Here is a 20315-nt window from a genome sequence, read left to right on the forward strand (position 1 = left end):
TCTGATCCTTAGGACAATGCTGGGACAGTACAGCACCCACTCCGGAGTCTGAGGCATCAACTTCAACAATGAATTGTTTGGATGGATCTGGGTGAGACAAAACCGGAGCAGTTATGAAAAGTTGTTTGAGTGTGGAAAAAGCTACTTCAGCGTCATTGGACCACTTGAAAGGGACAAGGGTGGAGGTCAAACAGGTAAGTGGAGCTGCTTTTCTACTGTAATCCTTGATGAATCTTCTGTAGAAATTGGCAAATCCCAGAAAACGCTGGAGTTGTTTGCGTGTCTCGGGTCTAGGCCACTCCGCAACAGCTTTCACTTTAGCTGGATCTGGCTTTAGTTGCCCCTGTTCAATGATAAAACCAAGAAAGTTAACAGTGGTTGCGTGAAATTCACACTTTTCAGCTTTAACAAATAACTTATTTTCTAAGAGTCTTTGCAGGACCATCCTCACATGCTCCACGTGTTCTTCAAGGTCTCTGGAGAAAATCAAAATGTCATCAAGATAAACAAATACAAATTTATTGAGCATGTCACGGAGCACATCATTGACCAGGGCTTGGAATACGGCAGGGGCATTAGTAAGTCCAAACGGCATAACTAAATACTCAAAGTGTCCTATGGGAGTATTAAAAGCAGTCTTCCACTCATCTCCTTGGCGGATGCGGACCAGATGATAGGCATTGCGGAGGTCAAGTTTGGTAAAAATGTTTGCTTGATGGAGAGGCTCGAACGCAGAGTCAATGAGTGGTAGGGGATATTTATTTTTTATGGTAATGTCATTTAATCCACGATAATCAATGCAGGGTCGTAAAGTTTTATCCTTCTTATCCACAAAGAAAAATCCAGCCCCAACTGGGGACGAGGAGGGCCGAATTAAACCAGCTGCCAGAGAGTCTTTAATATACTGCTCCATAGTTTCTCTTTCAGGACGGGTAAGTTTATACAAACGACTAGAAGGTAAAGGAGCTCCAGGGAGTAAGTCTATGGCACAATCATAGGGGCGGTGAGGAGGGAGGGACAGTGCTTTCTCTTTACTGAATACTTGGGCCAAATCATGATACATGGTAGGAACAGAGGTCAAATCAGGAGGACTAGGTGGAGTGGAGTTTGAACCTTTACTCACAGTGATGGCTGACTTGAGGCAATGGGAGTGACAGTGAACACTCCAGCTGTTAACCTTATTGGCTGACCAGTCAATTTGTGGGTTGTGCAACTTTAGCCAAGGTAGACCTAAAACCACTGGAGCTTGAGGAGATGGAATGACCAATAACTGAATTTCCTCTCTGTGGTTGCCAGAAAGAACAAGGGTTAAAGGCATGGTGCGGTGTGTGACTTTGGCTAAGTGACTTCCATTCAGAGCATTGACCTCTCGGGGAAACTCTAATGGTTCGGTAGGAATATTCGCTTGATGAACAAGGTTGGAATCAATAAAATTATCGTCGGCCCCAGAGTCAACAAAACTATGGAAAGAGAGGCACTCACGTAACCACAGCAAGGAGGTCTGAAGGAGAAGCCGGTCCGGAGAAAATTGCGTAGGAGAGGAAACATGGCTCACTAGGACCCCTCCACTCACAGGTGAGCCTGGTCTTTTGGCCGTAAGGGGCAAGCACTGATGAAATGTCCTTCTTGTCCACAGTAAAAGCAAAGGCCCGACCTTTGTCGGCGTTGGCGTTCAGCTGGAGTTAGTCGGGCCCGACCCAGTTGCATAGGTTCCTCTGAATCGACAGTAGGCACAGAAGGCACGGAGGAAACTGGAGAAACCCTCTCCCTGAAGTTCATTCTTCTGGGCTGTGGGGGAAACTGACGGATACGGACTCGCTCCCTCTCAGTCAGTCTTTGGTCAATCTTAGAGGCCAGAGCAATCAAAGCCTCCAACTCAGAGGGTAAATCAAGGGGAGTTAGGTGGTCTTTAATAGTCTCAGAAAGTCCGTTGAAAAAAGCATCCACTAGGGCTAACTGATTCCACCCACTGTCAGCCGAGAGAGTACGAAACTCCAAGGCGTAATCCAGCACGCTGCGTCGTCCTTGTCGTAATGAATGAGACCAAGGCCTTAGCAGCCTCTCGACCGGTGAAACGGTCTGGAAGATTTGGTTGAAAGTCTTGAGGAAAAGAGGAAGGGAATTGCAGATGGTAGAGTGCCGATCCCACTCCGCTGTAGCCCAGGCTCTAGCTCGACCAGTCAAGTAGGAGATTATAAATGCAACTTTAGCACGGTCGGAGGGAAATGAAGCAGGTTGGAATTCGAAATGCAACTCGCATTGAGACAGAAATGGCCGACAATCCCCTGACTCACCGGAAAATCTCTCAGGACTGGACAAACGAATGAGAGAAGATCCAGGAGGAGGAAGGGCAGAAACAACTTCAGGAGTGGGAGGTGGAGTAGCTCGTGCAGGTGGAAACGATGCATCTTCCATTTGCTTGAGTCGCTCAATTATGAAGTTCATCTGAGAGGATATCTGAGAAAATGCCTCTTGGTGACCGTCATTAGCAGATCTGAGTTCTTCTCTGAGGCTACTCACTTGCTTCTCTTGCTGCTGAACTCTCAGTCCTTGGGCTTGGAGTGCTGCTCGAACTGGGTCTGGGGAGTCCATGTCTTGGCCAGATTGTTCTGTTGTGTACCACTGGAGTGGACCCCAAAAACAGACTCAGAACGAGGGCAAAAATGCAAAAAGGAAACAAGGGTTTATTGACGAGGCAGGATAGGCAGTAGAGGAGCGAGGAGCCAGGAACTGGAATGCCGGAGTCTTCCACAGCGGGAACTAGGAAATACAAAAATGCAGGTAAGTAACAGGAAGCGACGTAGAACAAAAACTGAGCTGACTGGTAGATCACCATCAGGTAGACGAAAACAATCTGGCAGAGTCTGGCTGGAGAGCTGGGCCTTTGTAGCAGGCTTGATTGCAGATGGAGAGCAGGTGCTCCCAGCAGACTCCGCCCACATCCACAAGGAAGACTCAGGTCACAGGCAGGGGCGTGACATTAATTTTAGGTTTAAGCTCTAATTTAGGCTCAATTTATCCACCCTGTGCACTTTTCAAATCAATTTTGTAAATTATACCTTGTGTCCTTTTAAAGTTTACAAAATTGCCATAGATTCAAACAAAATGATACAGTATGCGTAGCAAAAACAGAACAGTTCTTTTAAATGTCCTTTAACGTAGAAAACGCTTTTAGTGCTCCTTAGCAACATTCCCCGTCAGTGGCAAAGTGCTCCTCAGTGTCTTTGAGATCCACGGAGAAAACTGTCAATCTCCTACCGCAACCTTGGTGGTGTGTTTGTGGGTGTGAAGGTGCTCTATGCGCCGTCCTTTCCTGCGCTTCCTGGGTAGGCTCGCCTTCCGTGTGTCTGTGTCTCCGTGTCTCTGTGGGAATTCAGGGTCCGGGACCTTCTTCTCCCACGTTTTCCCCGGGGGGAATAAAACCTGGCCTGCAGGACAGGCCATGAAGAAATTAATTATAATTAGATTTTTGCTTTTAGTCCATGAAATAAAACTACTTTAAATAAATAAATAAATCTTAAAAGGCAACGTGACCCAACAAAAACTCAAAATGGCGGTGGCTCGACATCCACACCACTCAGTATTACTAGGAGTTAGCGTGTTCCACACCCAAATATTCACCCAAAATACATAACATAAAATACCTTTACAGTAAAATAAGCTTCACATTTCCCAACAGAAATATAAACAGTAAAGATGTGCCGCTCTCTGCCGTCTGCGGCAAGTCCAATTCGGCCCCACTCACCCTGATATATATATATATATATATATATATATATATATATATATATATATATATATATGAAACTCACCAAAAAAACTCCTAGTAATTGTCGGAAACCGTGTAACTCCAAGTTTTGCTCACACCCCTCCTCCAGCCTGGTTAGACAACAGGTTTACATCTCTGTAGCTTGCGCTAATAGCTGCTCTGCCGTGTGTGCTCGCTCGCTCTGCCGTAACAGGCCTTGCTTCCTGCTATGCAGCCTCTCGTGGGTGGGGGAGGGGCGTTCGAAAAACTTTATCGATAACAAAAAAAGTTTACAATATTCTTTTTAAACAAAAATAAATAAAAAACATGAATTTGTCTTTTAAATGTTATTTATATTTTTATCATGTTATTTATAACTGTTTTAATCAAGTTTTAAATCTAATTATTTATTAGTATTTATTGACCCTTTTTACTTTTTATCAAGTAATGCTCTGTTACTATTGGGTCTATTCGTAACGGGGGTCTATTCGTTAAACTAGGTTCGTTAAACATGTGTGGTTAGTGGTGTGCTTGTTAGGTTCTAGTTTAAACAGTGTGCGTAGGTAAACATCTGGTGGGTAGGATTAAACGTGCTTGTGTGTAGGTTCTACGTTAAATGTGCTTGTGTGTAGGTTTTAGATTATACTTGCTTCTGTGTAAATTCTAGATGAAATGTGCTGGTGTGTAGGTTCTAGTTTAAACGTGCTTGTGTAGCTTCTACGTTAAACGTGCTTGTGTGTAGGTTCTAGATTAAACATGCTTGTGCGTAGGTTCTTCATTAAACATGCTGGTGGGTAGGTTCTAGATTAAACGTGCTTGTGTGTAGGTTCTACGTTAAATGTGCATGTGTGTAGGTTTTAGATTATACTTGCTTCTGTGTAAATTCTAGATTAAATGTGCTGGTGTATAGGTTCTAGTTTAAACGTGCTTGTGCGTACGTTCTATATTAAACATGCTTGTGCATAGTTTCTTGATTAAATGTGCTTGTGTGTAGGTTCTACGTTAAATGTGCTTCTGTGTAGGTTTTAGTTTAAACATGCTTGTGTTCTAGGTTCTATTCTATTAAATTGGTGTTGTAGGTTCTATTAAATGTGCTTGTGTGTGTTCTAGTTAAATGCTAGTAAAATGTGTTTGTGTTTCTAGTTTAAACATGTGCTTGTGCGTAGGTTCTATTAAATATGCTTGTGTTTAAATTCTGTGATTAAATGTGCTGTGTAGGTATAGTAAATTAAATAAATGCTGGTGTATAGGTTTTAGATTAAATGTGCTGGTGTGTAGGTTCTAGGTTAAATGTTCTTGTGTGCAGGTTCCAGGAGAAGGGGAACCTGGAAGTGCTACTCTTCACCATCCAGAGCAAACTGCGCGCCAACAACCAGAAGCCCTATGTGCCTCAGGAGGGCAGGCTGCTTGCTGACATCAACAAGGTGGGCAAAGCGTCCTAGTATATTATATGATTCATCATTTTCGCATATTAAAGTATGTTATATTTACTTACAACTTGCAAGTCAACTTCTCTAATATCTAATATCTAATAATGCCAGATACAATAGCTAATATCCGCTGTTGGGTAAGTTACTTTAAAACTGTAATTTCTTATTTATTACTTATTACTGTCATTTCAAAGTAATTCATTACATTACAATATTATTGCATTTAAAATGTAAGGCATTGCATTACTATTGCATTACTTTTAAGTTACTCTCACTAAAATAATTGCGAAGACTTTTGCGCCATATATGGACTAAACCAGGACTAAACCAAAACTGAACCAGAGCTGAACCCAGACTGAACCGAAGACTAAACCAGGACTAAACCAGGTCTAAACCAGGACGAATTTAGGACTAAACCAGAGCTGAACCAGGACTCAACAAGGTCTAAACCAGAATTGAACCAGGACTAAACCAGGTCTAAACCAGAACTGACCCAGGTCTAAAGCAGGTCTAAAGCAGGTCTAAACCAGGATCAAACCAGGACAACTTGGACTAGAACTTAGAATCTAGGACCGCCCCTGAGAGAACCCCGAGCCCGTGGAGCAGGGTGTCTGCAAAGCGCGATCGGGCGCCAGCTGTGGTTTGCCCCATGGAGCATGGAGTTCTGCGCCGGTCCTTTCGCTCGCGATTACCAGGTGGTCTACGTGGGCCCGTCTCCGGTGTTTCACCTCTGCTAATATCGTGGTGATTTTAGCGAATTTGTATGAAGAAAAATCCACCACTTCACTGAGTACTGAGTCAGATATTAAATTTTTTTTCCCTGTAATGCCGAACATTATTGTGTTACAGCAAAAAGCAATGTATTACAGTAATTTGTTACTTTTATAATGTGTTACTCCCAACACTGCTAATATCTGGCATAGTACATGTTAATCATAGATTTACACCATCTTTTTGGCTGTTTTTGAAGAAAAGTTTGTTTTATTTTAGCAGTATTCAGTGAGAATGACCCAGAATTCAAAGTCAAATAGCCTGATTTTGTAAGATAGACCAGCCTTGCTTAGTTTTAAGGAAATGAGCAGTCACTTAAAGGAGACATATTGTGCCAAATCAACTTTTAATAGCTTTTTTGTTATAAATGATTTCTCTTCTCAATTACCCATTCATATGTATCATATTTAGAGTGATTCATGCATGTTTGAGTAATCCAACATATATGTCCACTACTATTTATTACTTACCTTATTTTGACATTTTTTCAGAGACTGTGATACAAGAATTCTGCAGAGTCAGACTTGTAATGTTGTTTTTAAATTGTGAGTGCATCTGATGGTTACTATGTGCAGGCCTGGGAGAGACTAGAGAAGGCGGAGCATGAAAGAGGCGTAGCCCTGCGAAAAGAGCTGATTCGTCAGGAGAAACTGGAACTGTTGGCCCAGCGTTTCGACCACAAGACCACCATGAGGCAGGCCTGGCTGAATGAGAACCAGCGGCTGGTATCACAGGTTTGCCACACAGGGACACACTTCTCCTGTCACTCACAAACTATTGTTCTTTAAAGTGTCAGTAAACCACATTTTAAATAGAGCAGCTAAACTGGGCAGTTCTTGGATGACTAAAGGGGAGAGTGAAGGGGGAGGAGACATGGGGCCTGGAGCTGTTGGCCATGCGCTTTGACCACAAGAGCAACACGAGGCAGGTGTGGCTCAATGTTACCACTTTCCTAGACTGTCAAACAATATGGCATTAAACGTGTCCATCTTGCATGTTTTTCAATTAGCTGTATTTTACCTTGAAATGCATTCTTACTACAAGTGTGATAAGTTCTCCACAGATCACACCTGGACCTTGGTGTTACAGATGTTACTAAGTTTAGTTTAATGCCATAATGTGGAAAATTTCAGGAAAAACAATAATGTCTTTATCAAGTTTAGTTTTGGTGGTAGAAACTTAGGATTCAAAAAAACTGAAAAAAAAGTCACCTATCTTAGAAACATGAAAAATATAACTTTTTTTTTTCCATTTTAAACAGTTTGCAGTGGTTCAATATAATTTCTCACTTACATTATGCCTTACATTATTACCTTCTGAGCATCCTAATTATTCACCACGATAAGTTTATAAGTGCCTGCCACAACTGTCAGAGACCAGGGTGCTATGAAAGTACAGCTAACTAGCATCAGACAGTAAAAGGCATTTAAATGAGATGCAGACAGCACACAGTGGGCTTATTTTGACCTGAGGAGCTGCTTATACAATATATCTGTACTGGGGAAAGTCACATTTTGCTCAAATACATGCGAAAAATGTGAATGTATGCCCTGAAACCGTAGGATTGGCTCATGGACACAGGTCTCCACAGCTCTGTTGACTGACTGTGTTTTTCTTACAGGACAACTTTGGCTACGACCTGCCGGCTGTGGAGGCCGCCATGAAAAAGCACGAGGCCATTGAGGCAGACATTGCTTCATATGAGGAGCGCATCAGTGTGGTGGTGGAACTGTCCGCAGAGATGGAGGCTGAGTCATACTATGATATCCGCCGCATCCTGGCCCGCAAAGAGAACATCCTGGGCCAGTGGAGCCTGCTCAAGGAGCTGGTGGCAGGGCGCAGGGCCCGGCTAGAGAAGAACCTGGCTCTGCAGAAGACCTTCCAGGACATGGTCTACATGATTGACTGGATGGAGGACACTCAGGTACGTCTGTTGTCAGCGTCTGGACTCTATTCATTCATGTTTACTAGTTACTAGTGTAGGTAAGTAAGGATAAACAGAATCCACAGCTCACAGTAGTTTACTGTCGCTAGATTCAAACCACACTACCATATTTATACCTAAAAGCTGATGTCATAAACATTCCCCTGGAGGGAGGCTGTGCAGAGGCACTGCTCTGTCTGAAGCTTTGTTACTCAAGTTCTATAATCTGAGCTTTGACAGAATGTGAACACAAAGTACTGACTTAATAGGAACAACAAAACTTAATTGGAACAACAAAGGTAAGCTCATTTGGTGCTGTTAAACAAGTCCCCCTCAAAACAACACAATTTAACAAAGGAGGCTAATACCCTAGCAATAAATGTGACTTTTCACAGTTATGGATGGCATTTTATCGACCATTCAAAACTTTGAACACAGCAATGGCTTGAATAATTTATTGCTATGGCAACAGTTCGATTGTAACTTCCACATTGAAACCCATGGACAAAACCTGTCACTTTACATGTTTAAAAAAATGCATTGCATACAAAATTGCATGCAAGCATTGCTCACCTGAGAGCAGACCTATAGAGCCTATGCCCTGCTCAGACCCCTGTGTCTCCCTGTGTTGTCCCTCAGATCCAGCTACTGTCCAGAGATCTAGGGAAGCACCTTCTGGAGGTGGATGATCTGCTGCAGAAGCACAGTCTCCAGGAGGCAGACATCAGCATCCAGGCCGAGAGAGTGGAGCTGCTTAACAACGCTGCGCTCAAGTTCACTACCATAGACGGTATCCCTGTAGTGTGCTTCTGACCAAGGCTGTCCAATCATTTACAGGGAAATGTAGAGTAGCTGGAAAATGAAAGTAGAAACATTACAAAGTAAAGTATGTCACATTGGTCTTAAAAAGTTTTATACTGTGCTAAATTGACTCTTGTGAGTTTTAAGTCATGTTAGAATGTTGTTACCTCTTCAAAAACAGACCTGGAGTTGTGTTCTGTTCCATTCACACATGTTTGAAAAACTCTTTATTACATGTCCATCTACATCTCTAAAGCTCAGAGTGCTCTGTTCCACCTTGTGAGTTTTCAAGTTAACCGACACTTTTTGTTAGTCAGGCTGGCACCACCTAGTGCTTCCTCTCAATTTAATTTCTCTCAACTAGGCAACTAGGTCAAAAATCAGAATACACTAGATGGTTTGCAAAAACCCCGGAAGTGTGAGTCCAGGCACCAGCCAATCAGAGAAGAGCCATATATTCTGTGTTGTCAACAATTCCCGAGATCGAGGATTTAAAGCCAGAATAAAGAGAATGTTTGGTGAATTTTATCAAGGGGAAAGACGTTATTGCCCTTCTTCCTACGGGATTTGGGAAAAGCTTAATATACCAGTTGGCCCTGTTAGCAGCGCATTACATACATCACGACCAAATAGCAGCGATTGCTTAAATGAAAAAAAGTACCCACCTACGGTCGAGCGAACGAATTCTACAGTAATGCTGCGAGGTCAGACAGTTTCTATGAAGTGAAACTGTCTGATGAATCAGGCTAACTTTTAGTTTAGTAGAAATTGGAAATTCCAAATTACTTTAGCGAATGTGTATGGAGTTTAAAAACACAGTAGAGTGTTTTCTGTTTGAGAGATGCAGGGTTTGTGTGTTAAACATGTGTGAATGAAACAAAACACAACAGGGTATGTTTTTGTTGAGGAAACAACATTAAAACGGAGATCAAAAATAGCTTAATATGGGCCCCTTAATAATGTGGAAATCCTGATCCATTCATAATTATGTCCACATTTCAGACCTGTAGCTTTAGACCTACCCTCTCTGACTTGTCTTTTCCCTACATAAACTAAACTCTGAAACTGTCTTTCAGGATACCAGCCATGTGACCCTCAGGTGATCTGTAACCGTGTCAGTCATGTGTCCTCATGCCTGGAGGAGCTCAAACTGCTGGCCTCCAAAAAACGTGAGGATCTGGAGGAGTCCCGGATGCTGTGGGCCTTCTTCCAAGTGAGACATTTGTCCTCACAATTTGCTTTTCATGAGTGGATGTGGGATTTGATCTGAGCCTCTGAGTGTTGTTGTTGTTGTCACAGGAGTTGGAGGAGTCTGAAGTTTGGATCAAGGAGAAGACCTCGATCCTGGCGACACAGGGCTTGGGCAAAGACTTGACCAGTGTGTTACGGCTGCTGCAGAAGCACAAGGGTCTGGCTGGAGAGCTGCTGGCCCACCGCTCCCTGCTGCAGGTGTGTGGCTTCCACCAGCATGGTCAGCACTGACAATGGATCTAGTCTCATTATTCACCTGGATATATCACATACTCCACACTCTTTTATGACATGTAATTACACCACTGCACTGTTACCCTGCTTACCTATTTTGCTTCAGATCCTTCTTCCAGCCTTTAGAATCTGACATATGTTTGTGCCCAGCATAATCTTGCTAAAGATGGCACTTCTTCCATGTCACAGAGCACCATGAAGCAGGGCAAGCAGCTATTGAGTGAGAAGAGCCTGCTAGCTGTGGGAATCCAGGAGCGCATCCTGGAGGTGAAGGAGGAGTGGAAACATCTAGAAGAGCAGGCTGCACAGCGCCTTGGACACCTACAGGAGGCACTTAACTTCTTCCAGTTCTCCACTGAGATGGATGACCAGGTGGCCTGGCTGCAGGATGCCTACCGCCTGGTCTCCAGCGAGGACTTTGGACATGATGAGTACTCCACCCAGTCTCTGCTGAAGAAGCACAAAGGAGTCACCGAAGCTGTGGAAAAGCACCGCATGCATGTAGTGGCCCTTCGTAAGCACATGGTGGCACTGCCCCTGCAATACCGCGAACAGGAGGTAACTGACCCCGTACCTCACCCATTATCAATCACCCTAGTATGACCCTCATACACACACACTGACCCCAGTTTGTGTGTATGAGGTCAGGCTGACCCCAGTGTTTGTGTGTGTAGGAGGTGCAGGTGCGGGTCAGTGACTTGGAGCAGCTTTATACTGAGGTGGTGGAGGTGGCCGTGCTGAGGCAGCAATGGCTCTTAGACGCTCTGGCCGTGTACCGCATGTTCAGTGAGGTCAACGCCTGTGAGCTGTGGATCGATGAAAAGGAGCAATGGCTGGACAAGATGGAGATCCCTGAACGGCTGGAGGAAGTGGAGGTGGTGGCTCACAGGTATTCCATTCTTACACTTCATTTGTGCCAGCAGGACTCATAGATGATCTCAGTTCAGTATTTTGCATACTCACTTCATAATTGCTTCTCATCACCTCTGACCTTCTTGTGTCCTCCCTCCTTTGTGTGAGCAGGTTTGAGAGCCTGGACCAGGAGATGAACAGTCTGATGGGCCGGATCCTGGACGTGAACCAGATGGTGCAGCAGCTCCTGGACGGGGGCCACCCTTCATCTGCAGAAGTCCGGGGCTGCCAAGACCATCTCACCTCCAGGTACTACTGACCATCACATTATATGTGTCACGGGTTCATCCAAAATAAATGTAAAGGAATGATGGTTCAGTCAAAAAAACTTAAGAGCATTTTTATTCACACCACAGCCCAATATGCAGAGCGCAATATTTACAGTGGAAGTACAAAAAAAAAAGAAGTATTTTCAATAATATTTACAGCAACAGCACTTACAGCCAGCACCCACGTAGTCAGGCCAAAGACAGACAGACCAAATGTCTTCTTCTTCTAATAGTTTCTGGCAGGCTACACGCTACAATGTGCAATGCAGCCCTCCACCATCATTAGAAGAGATTGAATTCTCAGATAAAGGTCAGCTTGACGGAGAAAGAACAGATTTGAGTGGGAAGGTTACAAGTCCCAGGTCCGCTAGCTCCTTATAGAGCTGCCTCCTCTCTCTGCTGTAGGTGCTGCATAACAACAATGTGTGGCTCTGGGCTGTTCTTTCTGGGCTGTCACAGTTGCAGAGGCCACCAGGGTGCTTCCCGGTTTTAAATAAACACGCAACCAATCCACAGCACCCCAATCGCAACCTCGTTAAAACCACTTCGTCTCTTCTGTAGCTGAACCCAGCATTCCGACAATTTTGAACTGACGGCCATTTATTAATCAGATATTGTTTACAGACACTGTGGCATTCCTGCTTTGCCAATGTTAAAACCAGATCTATGCTTTCTTTCTGAAGTGCCTTTTTGGTCAGGACATCAGCTTCCTCGTTCTCCAAAATACCAGCATGTCCCGGGATCCAGACAAACAAAACCCTTCATCCCAAATTATCGATTCGATTTAGACAGCACAGGATCTCGAATATTAAATCAGGGCAAGTCTCAGATGACCTGTGATGCTGCAGCAGAATCAGAAGACACTGTATAAAAAGCAGAGGGGAGTTCTCGAATCCACTGTAATGCCCACAAAATAGCAAGAAGCTCAGCTGAGAACACTGAAAGGTCATCTGACACACGCACACTTTGCCTAACCAGTGGCTCAGCGACATACATTCCAAAATCCACCTTATGCTCCTTTTTAGACCCGTAAGTAAAAACTATGAACAGCTTCACTCTCGCTGCTCAAAAATTCCTTAAAGTGAACACAAGCTGTTCTTTTGTCAAGACCAAGTAACTCAGTGCTAACCTTCGGTTCAGGTAGGTTCCACAAAGGTACAGGAGGCCACACCAGACTCACTACCTGAGTTTTCCGCAACCCCATACTTTCTGCCACATTTGCACTGTGTGCAAAAAAACAGGCTTTGTCTGGCCTCTTTTCAAACTCCCAACAATGATCAAACCAACACTTAGATGCTAAATTGCTGTGTGATCCTGCCACCCTAGCCCAATAATGGACCCCTAACTTGTCCCGTCTAAGCCTCAGCCTCAACTTGGAAATAAACATGATAAAAATGACTTAAACATCCCCTCATATGGTTTTCCTTAATTCAACTTAATAACTTAAGAAAACAAAATAAACACACAAATTGACCGAGATTGGTTGAGTCTGAGATCTTGTGACCTCCCGTAGCGTGCCACTGTGCATTATTTAGACCACGACCAGGAAGTGCCTCAGTTTGGCCCCTGAACCAGAGAACGACGCAGATAGAGCTGCAGGTAAGGACCTTATGGCAAGCTGATAATACCACAATTACGCATTAGGCTCTCACTAGTGATGGTGAGATGAAGCCTCATGAGGCATTGAACCACTTGAGCCAACTGGTTCGAGAAAGGGTTCATTTGTCGAAGCTTCATGTGCGCACGAAACCACCTACTGGCCAAGTGTATAATCACAAACAGCTGTATCTGAAACACATCATGTGTGATGCATTGAATTTTTGTGTCTGTTAAAATAAGATAAGGTAAGATAATCCTTTATTGTCCCCATGGGAGAAATTTGTCTTGGGACAGGGGGTAACATGCTTTATCAAAAAAAACAAAAAAAACACAAAAAAAACAGGACAACACAACACAAAGCACCACATAAACAAACACCATAAAACAAAGTAAATATGAGGCCAAGTATGACCACGAGTGATGCACCAGCAGGACCCTTAAATTATCCAGGCAAGCCCTTGCATTCTTCTGTTCTATTAATTATTGCACATTCCCTAAGCCTTTTATAATTATTTTTTAACTGCACTATCTGAGTTTAGCAGATTAACAGCTAGTGGCACAAAAGAATGTTTGAATCTGTTCAGTTTACAGTTTGGGACCCTGTACCTTCTGCCTGATGGCATCAACTCAAACTGACTGTGAAGAACATGGGTTGGGTCATTGATCACCTTCCTGCCGAGCTTCCTAACAGTCTCCTCAAAAATTAGCTGAAGTGAGCTTGGGGCCACACCCATTATTTTACCCTCTCTTTTAGTCAAGGTAAAAATCTGTGATTTAAGTTTGACTGACAGGTTACCAAACCATGTTGACATGCCATAGCGTAAGATAGATTCTATGCATGCTTTGTAAAACATCAGCATTACATTGGTGTCAACTCCATATAACCTAAGCCGTCTTAAAAAATAGACGCTGGCTGATTCTTGAGCAGACAGACTGTACCTGCTGGCTCCATTGGAGCTGAGAATCAAATAACACACCCAAGTACTTATAACATGTCACCTGCTTTATGTCCCTCCCCCTGATATTAACGGGACTGTGGTCCCCGACAGATTTGGGATCAAAAAATATCTCCTTTGTCTTTTCTACGTTTAAGACAAGGTTATGCGCCTCACACCAATGCACCACTTCATCAATTTCTGTCCTGTAGCTGATGACATCTGTACTTTTACTGAGTAAACTAAGAATAGCTGGGTCATCAGAAAATTTAATTATATAGTTGTTTACCTGTCTACTCCTGCACGCATTGGTGTACAGAGTGAAAAGAAGAGGTGAGCTAACACAGCCCTGTGGTGCCCCAGTGCTGACAACCTGAATATCTGACAGCGCTGAATTAACCCTAACTTGTTGCTGTCTCCCTGTAAGGAATGCCCAATACCACTTAATAATATGACTGTTAACACCCAGATCTAGCAGCTTCTTCAACAGAATGCTTGGTAATATTGTATTAAATGCCAAGCTAAAATCCATGAACAATATTCTGGCATATGATGAAGGATCCTCTAAGTGTTTCAGTATTAAGTGGGCAGTAGTTACAAGAGCATCATCAGTACTTCTGTTGCTGCAGTAAGCAAACTGATAGGGATCTACATGTCCCGCTACCTCCTCCCTCAGAAACCCCACCATAACACGCTCAAATGATTTCATGGTCACTGATGTCAAGGCCACAGGCCTGAAGTCATTGTTCTCTTTAGGACAGGTTTTCTTTGGTACAGGGGTGATAATAGACTTTTTCTAGAGCAAAGGTATATCCCTTGTATCTACTGAAATTTGAAATAAGGGACACCATGCTTGGCTCAGTTCATCAGCAAAAGTCTTTAGCAGGAAAGCTGAGATCCCATCTGGCCCGCTGGCCTTTTTGGTGTCAAGTCTTTTAAAAATAGTGGTGACCACCCCGGGATCAACAAGAAGCCTGTGGCTGTTATGTCTGTTGGGAATGACTATGTATTACAAAAAATGTATGAACAAATCATTTCTGTACATATATGATCACATATGTGTATAATAAATTTTTTTGTGTAATCTGTGTGTCTAAATTTTCCTAAAATGATTATATTATATATATATATGGTAGGTTAAGCAGTTTTTCTGAAAATGGCAGCGCAGTCAGGCAGAGGACAGTGAAAGTGCTTGTGGAAGTAGGAAAAGGGCACAGATTATGCTTGTCTAACTTGGGCAATGATGTATAGGACAGGGAAAATTTTATTCATTTTTATTCAGGAACAAGAGTTTCTCAACAGTTTTTGGCTTTAAACAATTTTTAATTTTAATTTTTATTTATTTTTTGACACAACCCCTCCAGCCTTGGAGAAGACCCTTTCACAAGGCACAGAAGATACCAGTGTGCACAAAAAATCATGTATCTTACTCTCCTCACTCTCCTAAATCTCTCTCTCTAAACTCTCCAAACTCCCTCCAAACTCTCTCCAAAATATCTCCAAACTATCTTTAAACTATATAAACGCTATCTAAACTCTAGTATCCAAACTCTCCTAACTCTAGTATCCAAACTCTCCTAACTCTAGTATCCAAACTCTCCTAACTCTAGTATCCAAACTCTAATAACTCTAGGATCCAAACTCTAATAACTCTAGGATCCAAACTCTAATAACTCTAGGATCCAAACTCTAATAACTCTAGGATCCAAACTCTCCTAACTTTAGTATCCAAACTCTCAGCTGACCTCAACTCTCCTTCAAATACTCACATTTTGAATGGAGTCTGAGGGGTCTGTATCGCTGTAATAGCTCGCGGCAAAATCTGAACCACTTCCTGAAGCAATCAGGTGGTACAGCTGGGCAGCGAGGCCTCGGACGTCATCATTTTTGGCTCCTCTCCCAAATGAAGCAAGCCTCGATACGCGCTTCGCGGAACTCCCCCTTCATTTGGGCCTGGCTCCACTGGTGCTCCGTCACAATATGTAAATACATTTGTGTAATATTTGGGGTTTATACAAGTGTTTGTGTTGTTATTTTAAGAATCGATGTGCAGTGTAGTTAGAAATACAGTACAAGCCTGCTGTGGGAGAGGAGAGGCTTGGCTTTAGGTCTGGTCTCTGTGGGACCAGATGGGCTCAGCTGATGCTGGGGCCTTCATGACAAAAGAGGCCTTTTTGTGTGTTTTTATTTCAAAAGCAACACTAAATAATGACACATTTAATGCATTTGCCTGCATGAACATATCTATACCTATTTGAAACATAGAAGCTCTTAATGTGCAAACTGCCTGTGGTCATAGGTGGAACAGCATTGTGGAGCTGGTGGAGCATAAGAAGCACCAGCTGGACTCCATGCTCCGGCTGCAGAACTACCTCCTGGAGTGTGCCGAGATCAAGTCCCACATTCAGGAGAAGAGGAAGGCCATTGATGCCACTCAGTACGTGGGCAGTGACCTAGGTGGGGTCCTGGCCCTGCAGCGTCGCCTCTCCACCATGGAGGGTGCTCTGTCTGTGCTTGAGCCCAAACTACTGCATCTGCAGGTCAGTACACTGCACTAAAGGAGCACAAATTAAACTGTACAATGAGCAGCTAGCCATACTGTTGTCTAGAAGTCCAGATTTTTGCAATGTTAATACAACAGATATTTCTAGTTCAGGTCAGAAGTTACATGGTGTTAGGAAAAATAATTAATCTGTTTTAACCAGTGGGGGGGCGAGAAATGTGGTTTTCCTGAAAAATTAGTTGTCTTCAGGAAGAGGCAGAGCACCTGGCCACAGCCCACCCGGCACGCGCTATGGAGGTTTTGGTGGCGTTTGATGGCCTCAGTGTGGAGTGGGAGGAGCTGAAGAGGACACTGCAGGGCTGTGAAGACTCCCTGATGGTGGCCAGCCGCCTGCAGAGCTTCATCCAGGTATTCCCTTTGTTTAGGAGCTAGGAGACTCACAGGGTGATGTCTCACTTGTCCATGCTCACATCTGTGCCTCCGCCCCTGGGTAGGATCTGGACTCGTTTCTGAGCTGGTTGGTCCAGACACAGACAGCAGCAGCCTCTGAGCAGCTGCCCAACGACCTGCAGGAGGCTGAGACACTGATCAACAAGCATGCCACACTTAAGGAGGAGATCGGACGGTATGACTGCAGCTTCTTGAATGCGGTGTTATGCAAAATATATTTTTTGGAGCTTTCTACCATGTTTTAACATTTAACATGCCTGAATAGGTTTTAGATGTCATCCATGCATGTTTTAGTAATCTAGTGAACTCTCTCAGGGCCCTGTTTGAGCACTCATTATGGTTGGCAGTACGATCCAGTGCTCAGCCCCACAAGCTTACATAACTATGCTAGCAATTTTTCATAAATATAACAAAAGCAGAACACAAAACAATACACCTTCACAAACTTGATGCTGTCTGCCGTAGTTTCATTAGTGGACTGCACGTCGATTGTAACGTGATAGTGCTTTGAAAAGGGAGCAAAGGGAGGGGGACTTGGAGCACCAAAACCAAGCTAAAAGTGAAACATAAAATATGTCAGTAAGTTGTTTTCTGTGAAAATGGCATTTTCAAAATAATAAAATATAATATGCTAAATATGTTATATTAACATTTCATACCCCATAATGTAATACCCCCTCTTTCAGGAGTTCAAATATACAATGCTCCCCTTTTTATTACCCTGTACCACAAAGCTAAAGACAGCTGGCTGAACACTGGTGTTTTGTGTGCTGTATGCTTCTGGGGTGTACTCTGCAGGTATGAGGAGGACTATGAGCGACTGCAGAGCATGAACGAGCTGCTGGAGTCAGAGGAGGCCCCTCTGCCTCAGGTTGCGCTGCAGCAGTGGCTCCACAAATTGGATGTGGGCTGGAACAAGCTGCTGGAGATGTGGGAGAGCCGACGTGATGTGCTGGTGCAGGCTCACATCTTCCACCTGTTTTTGAGGGATGTTAAACAAGCTGAGTCCTTCCTCAACAACCAGGTATGTCACAGCAGAAGAGAAGCAAGAGGAGGGAGAGGGGGACGCAGGGTAGGGAGGAACTAAAGCCCAGATCTTTTCTAAGTGGGTCTATATCAAGATTAGGTTAAAAAGACCATATTATGCAATTTTCTAAGCTATGTTGTAAAGTTGTTTCCTCATCTAAAATACATATACCGGGAGTTGTGTTTTGTTTCATTCACACAAAGCCTGCATATTTAGGCTGAGTTCTTTTTTAAACGGAAAACAAGGGTTACACGTTGTGATGTCATTTGGTAATACAGGAAGAGCTACACTCTGTTTTTAACCTCTATACACCTTTGCTAGAGTCATTTGGATCATTTGGAGGGGTCCTACACCTTGTCACCATGGAGATATTATCACTTATATGCCTTGAATTACTTTAATTGCAGATGCTTGTTGTGCCTTTAAAAACATGAATTTTTACTGTGAGTGAGCTTGCCTCTCCATAGGTCTGATCCTGCAATATGATATAAGTGGTGTCACCTGGTGATCTCCAAGGATACAGATGAGTTTAATGTCACACTGTTGAACATTGCAGGCAAATCAATATCATCTCCATAGGCAGGCAGGTAGCACACCCTCTACTAGATTACATTGTGCATTGTACATTAAGATAGATAGAAATAAATATTTCTTTATTTATCCCAGAGGAAATTCATTTTTTGGCAGCAATAATACATAATAAATAATAAGAATAAGAATAATACAGCAGTAATTCATCATAGATTATAGGCATTATAGAGATACGTTGTTCCATACGTCTTGTGGAACAAATGACTTCTAGAGTCTGTGTCTGTGGAACAGGACAGGGACAACAGCCTGTCCCCAAATGTGATCTCCTGTCCAGTGATGGTGCTGTGAAGGTGATACTGGGGGTTCTCCACGATGGACAGGAGCTTGTTTAGGGCCCTTTTCTCGGCCACAGATGTGAGTGAGTCAAACTTTGCACCTTCTTCATCAGCTTATCCAACCGCACAGTGTCTTTCCTGAGACTTCCTCCCCAGAGGTCACAGCGCTGAAGAGAACACTGGGGATGACTGTCTGGCAGAACATCAGCAGGAGCTTCTGGCAGATGTTAAAGGACTTCAGCCTTCTGAGAAAGTACAGCCTGCTCTGTCCCTTTCTGTAGAGCAGGTCTGTATTCTCACACCCATCTAGTCTGTGGTTAAGCTTTAGGCCCAAATACTTACAAATCTCTACAACCTCCACAGTGTCCCCCTCAATAGTTAAAGGTTGCAGCTGTGGTCTGCTCCTCCACAAGTCCACCACCATCTCTTTTGTCTTTGCAGTGTTCAGCTGAAGGTGGTTAGCCTTGCACCAAACCACAAAGCTTCAGTGAGCTGCCCTTCATCACCGTTCCTGATACATCCCACAATGGCTGTGTCATCAGAGTACTTCTACAGGTGACACAGCTCTGAGTTGCATCTAAAGTCTGGTGTGTACAAGGTAAACAGAACTGGTGACAGTACAGTCCCCTGTGGAGCTCTGATGTTGCAGACAGTGTCAGAGGTGCTGTCCCCCAGTTGGACATACTGAGGTCACCTAGTGAGTTAATCTGTAATCCAGCTAACCAGAGAAGTATCCACTCTCATCTCAATTTGTTTGTTTTTGAGCAGCAGAGGTTGGATGGTGTTAAATGCGCTTGAGAAATCAAAAAAGGTCATTCTCACAGCACAACTGCCTTTGTCAAGATGAGAGAGGGACCTGTGGAGCTGGTAGAACATGACATCATCCACTCCCACTTTCTTCCAATAAGCAACCTGCAGAGGGTGGAGAGTGTGGCTGGCCTGGGGTCTCAGCTGGTGTTGTAGCACCAGCCACTCCATGGTCTTCATCACGTGTCATGTCAGTGGGACTGGCCTGTTGTCATCCAGCTGTTTGGGATGAGACTTTTTGGGACAGTGACAATACAGTATGTCTTCTATTGAGTAGGAACTCTCTTCAGACACAAACTCATATTAAAAACATACTGCAGTGTCTCCCTCAGCTCAGCAGCATAAGCCTTCAGGAGTCTTGGAGATATTTCATCTGGCCCTGCTGCTTTACTGACACGGATTCTTCTAAGATGACCAGTCATCTGCAAGGCTGTGATGCTTGTGTGAGGACACCATTTCAAAAGAATTGAGAGGTGTCACTGTTATTAAGGAATGACACTGAAATAGCAACGCCAGTGGAGAATGTGATAGCACAATCAAATCTATCCTCTATGAGTATCAGCTAGTAATGGTCTTCATACCATCCCACACCTCCCCGATGTTACTTTGCAGATGTTAGAACATCTGCTCCAGCATCCTACTGTAGGATTCTTGAGCTTCTCTTAAACTGACCTTCAGTTCCTGCTGTACCTGCTTCAGCTTCACCTGGTCACGGTCTCTAAATGCACTTTTCTTGGCATTGAGAATCCCTTTGACATCACTTGTGATCTAGAGCTTGTTGTTGAGAA

At 43.6% G+C, this 20315-nt stretch overlaps 1 protein-coding gene across 1 annotated transcript in view; it reads left to right on the plus strand.

Moving 5' to 3' along the window:
- Positions 1 to 20315, plus strand: part of LOC110172721 (spectrin beta chain, non-erythrocytic 4) — a 65459-nt gene that overhangs the window by 16631 nt on the left and 28513 nt on the right. Inside the window, exons 10-22 of the mRNA XM_055166889.1 lie at positions 5055 to 5172; positions 6525 to 6683; positions 7571 to 7873; positions 8513 to 8663; positions 9751 to 9887; positions 9974 to 10123; positions 10349 to 10717; positions 10834 to 11048; positions 11183 to 11320; positions 16174 to 16414; positions 16627 to 16785; positions 16872 to 17002; positions 17626 to 17851. Coding sequence (XP_055022864.1) covers positions 5055 to 5172; positions 6525 to 6683; positions 7571 to 7873; positions 8513 to 8663; positions 9751 to 9887; positions 9974 to 10123; positions 10349 to 10717; positions 10834 to 11048; positions 11183 to 11320; positions 16174 to 16414; positions 16627 to 16785; positions 16872 to 17002; positions 17626 to 17851 — 2497 coding nt within the window. The remainder of the gene's footprint in view (positions 1 to 5054; positions 5173 to 6524; positions 6684 to 7570; positions 7874 to 8512; positions 8664 to 9750; positions 9888 to 9973; positions 10124 to 10348; positions 10718 to 10833; positions 11049 to 11182; positions 11321 to 16173; positions 16415 to 16626; positions 16786 to 16871; positions 17003 to 17625; positions 17852 to 20315) is intronic.

This window comes from Boleophthalmus pectinirostris, unplaced genomic scaffold, assembly GCF_026225935.1.
Source record: "Boleophthalmus pectinirostris isolate CB_2022bp ecotype Guang Dong unplaced genomic scaffold, ASM2622593v1 HiC_scaffold_9, whole genome shotgun sequence".
Lineage (NCBI taxonomy): Eukaryota > Metazoa > Chordata > Actinopteri > Gobiiformes > Gobiidae > Boleophthalmus > Boleophthalmus pectinirostris.